The sequence below is a fragment of the Sinocyclocheilus anshuiensis genome, unplaced genomic scaffold (assembly GCF_001515605.1).
Source record: "Sinocyclocheilus anshuiensis isolate Anshui unplaced genomic scaffold, SAMN03320099.WGS_v1.1 scaffold267, whole genome shotgun sequence".
Taxonomy (NCBI): Eukaryota; Metazoa; Chordata; class Actinopteri; order Cypriniformes; family Cyprinidae; genus Sinocyclocheilus; species Sinocyclocheilus anshuiensis.
Window position 1 is genome coordinate 2,887,032 of NW_015552637.1, and position 9,087 is coordinate 2,896,118.

General features: G+C 36.1%; 3 protein-coding genes across 6 annotated transcripts in view; 1 reads left to right on the forward strand and 2 right to left on the reverse strand.

Moving 5' to 3' along the window:
- Window positions 1–4,297, reverse strand: part of atad2 (ATPase family AAA domain containing 2) — a 16,845-nt gene extending 12,548 nt beyond the window's left edge. For 2 of the 4 annotated variants that reach the window (XM_016458296.1, XM_016458294.1), the window contains exons 1-8: window positions 3,978–4,297; window positions 3,274–3,410; window positions 3,098–3,150; window positions 2,860–3,010; window positions 2,590–2,671; window positions 2,425–2,515; window positions 2,111–2,263; window positions 426–537 (exon numbers count right to left, since the gene is read on the reverse strand). In XM_016458296.1, coding sequence (XP_016313782.1) covers window positions 426–537; window positions 2,111–2,263; window positions 2,425–2,515; window positions 2,590–2,671; window positions 2,860–3,010; window positions 3,098–3,150; window positions 3,274–3,410; window positions 3,978–4,115 — 917 coding nt within the window. In that variant the 5' untranslated portion in view covers window positions 4,116–4,297. The remainder of the gene's footprint in view (window positions 1–425; window positions 538–2,110; window positions 2,264–2,424; window positions 2,516–2,589; window positions 2,672–2,859; window positions 3,011–3,097; window positions 3,151–3,273; window positions 3,411–3,977) is intronic. The other 2 variants (XM_016458295.1, XM_016458298.1) reach the window with 2 other exon arrangements.
- A 490-nt stretch (window positions 4,298–4,787) lies between these two features.
- LOC107666752 (proteasome subunit alpha type-2-like) lies at window positions 4,788–8,189 on the reverse strand. The gene is made up of 8 exons (XM_016458184.1): window positions 8,092–8,189; window positions 7,359–7,435; window positions 7,074–7,206; window positions 6,036–6,158; window positions 5,798–5,879; window positions 5,573–5,646; window positions 5,429–5,486; window positions 4,788–5,039 (listed from the first exon to the last, which is right to left on the reverse strand). Exons 1-8 carry the CDS (start codon window positions 8,130–8,132, stop codon window positions 4,923–4,925), a joined length of 705 nt encoding a protein of 234 aa, XP_016313670.1. The 5' UTR covers window positions 8,133–8,189; the 3' UTR covers window positions 4,788–4,922.
- Window positions 8,190–8,417: 228 nt separating this feature from the next.
- The window catches only part of LOC107666771 (39S ribosomal protein L32, mitochondrial-like), a 1,501-nt gene continuing 831 nt past the window's right edge, over window positions 8,418–9,087 (forward strand). Inside the window, exon 1 of the mRNA XM_016458208.1 lies at window positions 8,418–8,610. Coding sequence (XP_016313694.1) covers window positions 8,520–8,610 — 91 coding nt within the window. The 5' untranslated portion in view covers window positions 8,418–8,519. The remainder of the gene's footprint in view (window positions 8,611–9,087) is intronic.

The window sequence follows — 9,087 nt, forward strand, 5'->3', positions numbered from 1 at the left end:
AGTTACTTCCTTGCGTTGACAATTTAAATGCGCTGCATTATTTTGCTCATTGCGCCCTCGGGAAACAAGCCAAAAGTTTAACCTATTTAATCTGCATATAAAACATTAGAAAATGGAAAATTTGTTTAATTTTTATTTTGTGTTTGACTGTTAAAACACTCAATAAATTGAGTTACTATAAAAATACAGTGGTTAAATGTAAACATTTTTTTCTATTGCTCTGTTTTAAAAAAGGTTATAAAAAATGTCAATAATTATCGATACCGAATGATATGAAACATTATATCGTTGGTCCATTTTTTAGCTATATCGCCCAGCCCTAACACAAATTGATACTTAATTATCCAAGACTTTGCTCTTTCTTGAAAACTGGATTAAATTATGTTGATAAAGAATTTGAAGAAAAGCAGATGACTAGTACTGACCTGGTGCCCCTCCTGTTGTTGTACAGGCTCCTGGGACTTGAGGTACTAAATGTATATCTTCGTCTAATTGGGGTGGAGTGATGCTTAAAAAATATGCTCTGCTTTTTTGGCTCTGTAATTAAAAAATATATTAAAAAGGAAATAATGAAACAACACATGAAACATAAAAAGATGATCTACCGTATTGGCCCGAATATAAGACGACCCTGATTATAAGACGACCCCCCTTTTTCCAGATGTACCTTTTGGAAAAAGGCATTTTAAAAACCAAATCTTGTTTTTTCTCAGTAAAACACATTTTGTCTTCAATTATTTTCATATTGCATATTTTTCCTATTTAAATTGTTGTTTTGAAAGTATGGTAAAAACTGGTAAAATGTACCAACAATCACATTTAAAAAATATACACTTTTTGATATACCATAAAAAAAAAAAAAATGAATTAGGACATTTAGGCTATCCATCTAATAGTAGCCTACCAAAATCTTATTAACAGTAGAAGTTAAATCTTACTGTAGTCTTCAAATCTGGGTACATCCCTGTCTGCAGATACGGATTCCTTCCAGGACACCATTACACCGGAGCTGATCCAGAACCAGGTGAGGGTCCAACTTACCAGCCTGAGACACAAAACGCAAACGTTTATGATGAATTCAGGACAAATCATTTTTTTCAGTTTTTTTTATGTGTACTGTGCGCTCAACTTGTGACATGCAATTTGTGAATTTCAGCAGTAATTAGTCGGTCCACAATCTTTGTAGTTATTGTTCTTGGAGTGAACGCCAATATAGTTATCCTCATAGCTATCTTTATAGTTATCGTTGTTTGTGTAAGCTCTAATATAATTATCTTTATAGCTATCTTTCTTTGTCTGAACACTGACATAGTTACCGTTATAGCAATCTTTATAGATATCGCAGTTGGTGTGGACACCACATAGTTTTTGTCATAGCTATATTTATAGTTATCGTGTTTGGTGTTAACGCGAATATACCGTATTGGTCCGAATATAAGACGACCCTGATTATAAGACGACCCCCCTTTTTCCAGATGTACCTTTTGGAAAAAGGCATTTTAAAAACCAAATCTTGTTTTTTCTCAGTAAAACACATTTTGTCTTCAATTATTTTCATATTGCATATTTTTCCTATTTAAATTGTTGTTTTGAAAGTATGGTAAAAACTGGTAAAATGTACCAACGATCACATTTAAAAAATATACACTTTTTGATATACCATTAAAAAAACAAAACATGAATTAGGACATTTAGGCTATCCATCTAATAGTAGCCTACCAAAATCTTATTAACAGTAGAAGTTAAATCTTACTGTAGTCTTCAATTCTGGGTACTGTCTTACGTTTTAAAATCACAAAGGGAGTTTGGTCCCATCAGGCTAACGTGACAGTCACGACTCATGCAGCTGTAAGGTTTTCTTATTCTTTTTTTACTCACGATCTTTACAACACGCATTACATTACGTATTTCATGGCACACTCGTTTTATGCGTATTTGGCGCCACCTATTGTTGAGGGTGTATTATTGACATGTCAAAGTCTAGACTCTGAATATAAGACGACCGCGTTTTTTCAGATGTATTTCCAAGAAAAAAACATCGTCTTATATTCGGGTCAATACGGTAATTACATTTCAATGCATGATCTGTTTAATGTACTATAACACCAACCATCAAGAGGCGCCTGGTAACGCACAACAGCTTTTCTTTGTCGAAACTCATAGCGCTTTCCATTGTCTTCATCTTCATCCTCTTCATCTCCCTCATCATTTTCCTCTTCTTCACCTTCTCCATCCTCCTCCTCTTCCTCTTGATCACTATATTCTGGAAATCAAATACAGGTTGGTTTAAGTTTCCAAATACATCTGGGGCTAATATAAATGTTTTTTGTTGGAGGGCTGTAATTTAACAGTAACACAGAACCACTGCTAAATAAAGGTGCAGTAAACATTGGTTCAGGGTTAATGGGTTCCTGATTCAGTTACCATTCTCCTGGTTGTCTGAACTCTCTTCTTGTCCTCTTACTGAAGGTTTTGTGATCCTCTTCTTTTTTGTCCCAGAGTAAATTCTCAAATTCTAAAAAGAAACACAAAAACAGTTGAGTGAAGCCCTGACTGATCGCAACAGTACTGGAGGAGTCAATGACACACCTCCTCCTCACTGTCTCTGCTCCTCAGTCTCCGACGCATCTTCTGCATGTCATCCATCTTCTGAAGTACAGCCTCTGCAGTGCTAAAATAGGTGAAAACAGCCTATGAGTGCCAAGAATCGTGTAAATATCCGCACACAAAGTTTGAAAGTCTTAATATAAAGGTATATTTTAACTCAACAAAAAAACGAAGTTCATTAAATCTGACAAATTAGTCACTGTGCTTACAAACACAGAAATATCAGAGTGTGTTTTCTATATTAGTGCATACTTCGTAATGAGCCTGTCGTAGAGGACCGACTGGTTCCTAGCGTCAAGCTTATATCGTGTGATTCTGGAGCTACGTCTCACGGCACTGTCTTCTTCTCGCCTTTGAATCCGAGCACGGAGGTTTCGAGAAGTGGGAGTTGACTCCATCTCATCTGAAGAAAGAAATGGATTCATGTTTAGTAAGCTGAAAACCAACAAAACTGCTGTCTGAGGGTTATCAAATACTCTGACGTGCCCACCTGTGTGCTCATCTGCTGCCCTCTCCCCTTCTGCCTGAAGTCTTGGAGATTTTCTATGAATAAATAAATAATAGAATACACAGATTAACAAATAACATCTAGTAAATACAGTATAACAGATGGTTAATGATTAAACAAATATAAGAGGACAAGAAATGAAACCATGACACTCCCACCTTAAATGCCTCCCACTTTTCTCATCTTTTGGAGGAGATTTGCTTGTTTGTCCATTCATATCAGCAAAGGTGACTATATGTCTTCCTCTTTGAGCTCTGCTCCTCATGTTGTTTTCCTCCTTTACAGTCAAAAATCCCTAAGAATTTATCATGCATACATCATAGCAGTGTCTGGCATGCTATACTCTATATAAAACTATTTTAAACAGTATTTCTTCTAACTATATTTGCAGGACCTCACATTCTATACGTTGACAAGAATTATTTGCACTTGTCAAAAGTGTCACACCACATTACTATTTGCAGGTGATTAAAATGGTTAAAGTGTATATATTATGCATAGTGTAAGAGTGAGCCATAACTTGCTTTGCCAATAAAAGTAAATTCTTATTCTTACTTGCCAACTAACGTTACCCATCTACAGAAATGCAGATCGCATTTTTGAATCATAAAATACTCACGCAGACATACTCTATATAAATGATTACCGGTGTATGTCCGACGTAACATTGCACATTAACTTATTTGTTTTGGTTTTGTAACAGTTAAGTTACGTTAACAGGTCGCGCGCTCATGCAGTTCACTCAAGCATCCCGCGCTCTTTTAACAGCCAGCTTTGTTTTGCTACCGCGAATATTTTACTGTAGGTAAACCAAAAAAATTACTAACATATTAGTACTTGTAAAGAAGAGACATTAACTCACATTAGCCGGACTGTCCTCGGCGCTTGTTAAACTGTCATCATGGGCCTTTTTAAGCCGCGCGGACTTTCTCTGAGGCGGGTTTAGAGAGAGAAACTCCGAGCTGGAGTCCATATCACCGTTACTGCGTAACATCACCATCTTTTACGAGCCTTTTAAGACCCTCAGACCATTCGCTGTCAAACTCACTTCTAAAAAGTTTTTGTCAAGCTTTTAATACGCCGAGTACTTTGAGCGATAACGCATCGTTTTGAAAATGAACTCCACTCCTCCTTGATTTCTGGCGCCACAAACGTCACTTTCAGTCAAATGACACAACGCATAATACGAATGCGCTGCCGAGACAGAACCTAGAGCCGTTTAAGCGAATGGCCGCCCAAACAACTAATTTTCTTGTTCAAATTTAAATGTGTTATTCGAATGGATATGATTAAACTATAAAACGGAAATTGCTGGACCTTTCACTGATAAAAACTTTGAGGCTTTTATCTATACAAGTATCCGCTTTTGCGTAGGAATACTGTTGGAAAGGAGTACCGGCTCATTTTTTGGCGCGCCAAAAGTGACGCGGCGCTCAAGATTCTGATTGGCTGACGCAGGCCGAACCCCCTCATGAGCTTGTTTTTGGACCTCCAAACGCAGAAGCGAGATATATAATAACTCATTTCAGATGGAAGTTAATGTTATAAAACCAAATGTTAAGTATCCTCCTCAGTCCTCTTTTATGCAGTTTGCTCATATCTAAAACACTGCACAACAGAACAAATGGAAACACTCAAAATAATTTTAAAAGACTTGTTTATTTTTTCCTCCAGTAAGAAAGAAAAGCAAAATATAAACAATACAACTTTCACTTATTTCCATCCCTTTACATTGCTCAAACTCATGAATAAGTACTAATGAAGTTAGAAGACAATCAGTGCTCAATCTACAACTTGAAAAGATGATTTAAGCAATGGCGGCTAGATAGTCTTTCACCTCCGCTGGAGTCAGTCGCCTAAATCCTGCTTCATTGCAGATTCCCACCTCAATGTTGTCCTCAGTCATTTGACCTTCAAAGCTTTCCTGTAACAAAAGTAGTCATAGTTAACATTGATGTTTGACATTAATGCAAACAGGGTCTGAAATAAATATTCAGCAAGTCATTTTGAGGCTTTAGCAAATAAATAAAACGTCAAGCTTTGTGAGAGTTACAGTGAGATATTGACTCTAGCTCGTTTGTCACCAATGCACAATGAAAAACAGCTAGATAAATAGATGTAATTCCTATAGGGAAACAATATTTTACAATGCAACAGACAGTTTCACAGCTACCAAATATTTTAGTTTAGACAAAAGTTAATCTTGGATCTTGTATGCAAATAATAATGGTATCTAATACATTACTGCAATTAATAGACCTTTAGCAAACGTGGCTGGGTTGTATATTTATAATAAAATTGTATAATTATTACCTTAAGAGTCAGAATAGCAGTGTGAATCGCATCTTCCAGTTCCAGATCCTCGTTGTATCTAAAACAGGAAAATGAAACCAATGAGATGCTGTACGTTTAGGAAGACTAAAAGGGTCTTATGCTTTCAGTTATTACGTTTTATACCTTTTCTCAAGGAATGTTTTCCCATTCACATAGTTCTTCCCCATCGCTGTGGCTTTCCATGCAAAGTATGCTCCCTTAAACAGATCAAAGTCCATCTTATTTTTCTAATACAGTGCATAATAAAGAGCTTAAATTTTAAGAGACAATTATTTTCAGTTCAAATTTAAAGATTATACTAATACAATAAATGAAATGATATAATACCAAAGTGAATAGCAAGCATACCGAGGGGTCTGACTGGAAAAGGTATGGACGGTCTTCATCCCAGCCAGCAATCAGGAGTGACACACCGAATGGCCGAACACCTCTGTTTAAACAATAACATGACAAAATCTGCATGTATGCCACTGTCAATTTGGTACATGCATATTGTTATAAATTTTGCAAAAGAGCTGTTTGTAGGGCAACTTCCAGAACAATTGTAACAGTGGTAAATTGTGCAACGGAGACATTTCACACATACCCTGATTGTGTGTACTCCTGCATAACAGAAGCCACTCTCTGAACAAGCTGGCCTGTAGGAATCGGCTCCTGATAGACCAGGAAGTACTGCTGAGCCAGCTTCCGTGCCCTTCGCACCAGAACCCTGCAAACATGATTAAAAACCCATTACAACAACTCTTATTGAGCATCTTATCTTTGCCATAATCCCACCTTTATATTATAATTACGACAATATGAAAAATCCAACATTTTTACTGAAAATTGACTCAGATGCAGATCAGTGTGTTTCTTCATTGGAATGGATTTGGAAAAATTTAGCATTGCATCACTTGCTCACCAATGGATCCTCTGCAGTGAATGGGTCACAATAAAAACATCACAATAATCCACATGACTCCAGTCCAACAGTTAATGTCTTGTGAAGCGAAAAGTAACATGCTTATAATAAACAAATCCATCAAGACGTTTTTAACCTCAAACTGTTCTTTTCGGCCTAAATAGATAGTCCATAAACCATAATATTGCTTTCTCCAGTGAAAAAATCAAGCACGGGTTACAAATGAAAACAGTCTAAAATAGCATTTTAATGTGAGAGGACAAACAGGGGATGGACTTTTTAATTAGAGGAATTGTTATTATGGATTTTGACTTGAGTTTAAAGTTAAAACACCTTAATAATGGATGTTTCCTACATACATGCAGAAGTTCGCTTCACAAAATATTTATTGATAGCCTGGAGTGGTATGGATTACTTGTGGATTATTGTGATGTTTTTATCAGCTGTTTGGACTCTCATTCTGACGGCACCCATTCACTGCAGAGGATCCATTGGTGAGCAAGTGATGTAATGCTACATTTCTCCAAATCTGTTCAGATGAAGAAACAAGCTCATCTACATCTTGGGATGGCCTGAGGGTGAGTACATTTTCTTTTTTGGGTGAACTATTCTTTAAATTTTTTAAAAACATTAACATTTTTAACAAGACTGCCTTACACGTGCTTCATATTAAGAATCATTATTATATAGCGTTTGTTCATGTAGGCTCCAAATCCGTACCTGTAGTCTGGACCCATGCCACTGTAGACCATACCAATGTGTTTGGTTATGGGCTCTACTTTGTGAACACTTTGCTCATCATACAATATCGATTTCTGCTTCTTTTCCGTAGCCAGAACAACCCCATTTGAAGCTGTGAAAACGAAATGATGATCAAATGAAAGTTCCTTGCTATATAAACACAGTTCAAAAAGCTCATAATAAGCACATGCTAAAACCATAAAGTTTTATAAATAATGAAAAGTTAAGACACACATAACAAATACATAAAAGAACATTACTAACCTTTTATTCCAACTGAAGGAGCACCAGCTGCTACAGCTGCCAGAGCATACTCAATCTGGACCAACTTCCCTGAAGGGCTGAAAACAGAAAAAGAAGAAAAGTGTTGTGATTGTAAGGTGAAGTATATTTTGACATGTTGCCTAGAGTTAATGTTAAAACACTGTGCTGTATTGTTACTTTACCCAGTTACAGACTTCAAATATACAAATGAGGCTTATTAAATATGCACAATAAAAGTGCTACAGTCCTTATGACAAAGTTATATTTTTACATTGTCACAAAACTGTTCTGTTTAGTTATACTTTATTATAATAATAACAAAAATAAACACAGTACTGATAATTATAAACTGTATGTTCATGTGCATTCATGAGTTATATAAAAGAACAGCTTCCCATGATTCACAGAAAGTGAAAGTAAAATAAGCAAGTGGCAGTTGCAAAGACAAAACTGAGACCAGTCTGTCCTTTAAACACCCATGAGAGTGTAGAATTTGTTGCTCTGGGATTCATTATGTGTTTAGTTCATCCTGTTCATGAATGTTGATGCACATGAATAAAATAAGCACTGCATCACAAACACAGTGACTCTGCATCAGCGGCCGGATAAGGATTTAACGCCTCTGATTGACGGAACGCACACCACAAAACTCGAGCTTCGCGATTCGCTAAAACACACACTCGTTTGATCTTCATGAACACACTGGATATAACAAAATCATGATGTTTATTACCTGAAAGTGGTGAGGGAGAAACTGTACCCTCTTTCTGCCATGGCTGTGTCTGGCTGTTGGGGAAGTGACGTCACGCGCTTAATTGATCTGATTGGCTGAAAGAGTTACTGGGTTTCTTAATGAATTGTGGGTATTGCAGCCTAACGATACGTTTAAAATAACTTTGGATGTTTGGTTTTGTTTTACCTGGCACCAATTAAAATCATGTAATAATTAAAACATTTGTTGGTTTAATCATATATTTTGAACATATTTCGCCCACACCCGCTCAGAAATAAAGCTGAATTTTTATAACGCTGTACTACAAATCCCAGAATGCACGGGTGCAGAACAAGGCGCATGCGCACTAGGTCTTTTTTTTTAGCTGTGACCGTGAGGCTGTTAGGTCTGTACATGTTAAATTAATCTGAAATAAAATACCGCATATAATGTCATTATCGGGTTTACTTCAGTTTGTCGGACGCTCTCTGCAGCGTCTGGAACTCCGTTTAGCGCAAGCAGCGGGTTTTGACAGCGTCGGTGAGTGCATTTACTGTAATGTCATGTGTTACACCTCCATTCATATCACCATACATACACTTATTTCACAATTAAGCTTAATTTAATATCATTTTACATTTTTTCCCCTTCTGACTGACCATTCCTTTGTAATATTAAATATAGTGTTTGTTTTGGAAGTCATTATCTCTGGTAAGTGAAGGGCTCAAGGAGACGCAATCTTTAAGGGGAAGTACTATAGGTCGAATAGAATAAAAAGTCTCTTTAATCGGAATGAAATGTTGCAGTGTTAATTTTTCTTCTTGAGATATATTTACTTAATTTATATGGCTAATTAGGTAACATGTTATTAAGAATATATGGAACAAGCATGCAAAATGTGGACTGATAAGTATTAGCTTCTTTTATTTTAGTTTCTCATTTAAAATATATATTTCTTATATTTTTAATAATTATATATATATATATATATATATATAATATATATTTTAACATTTC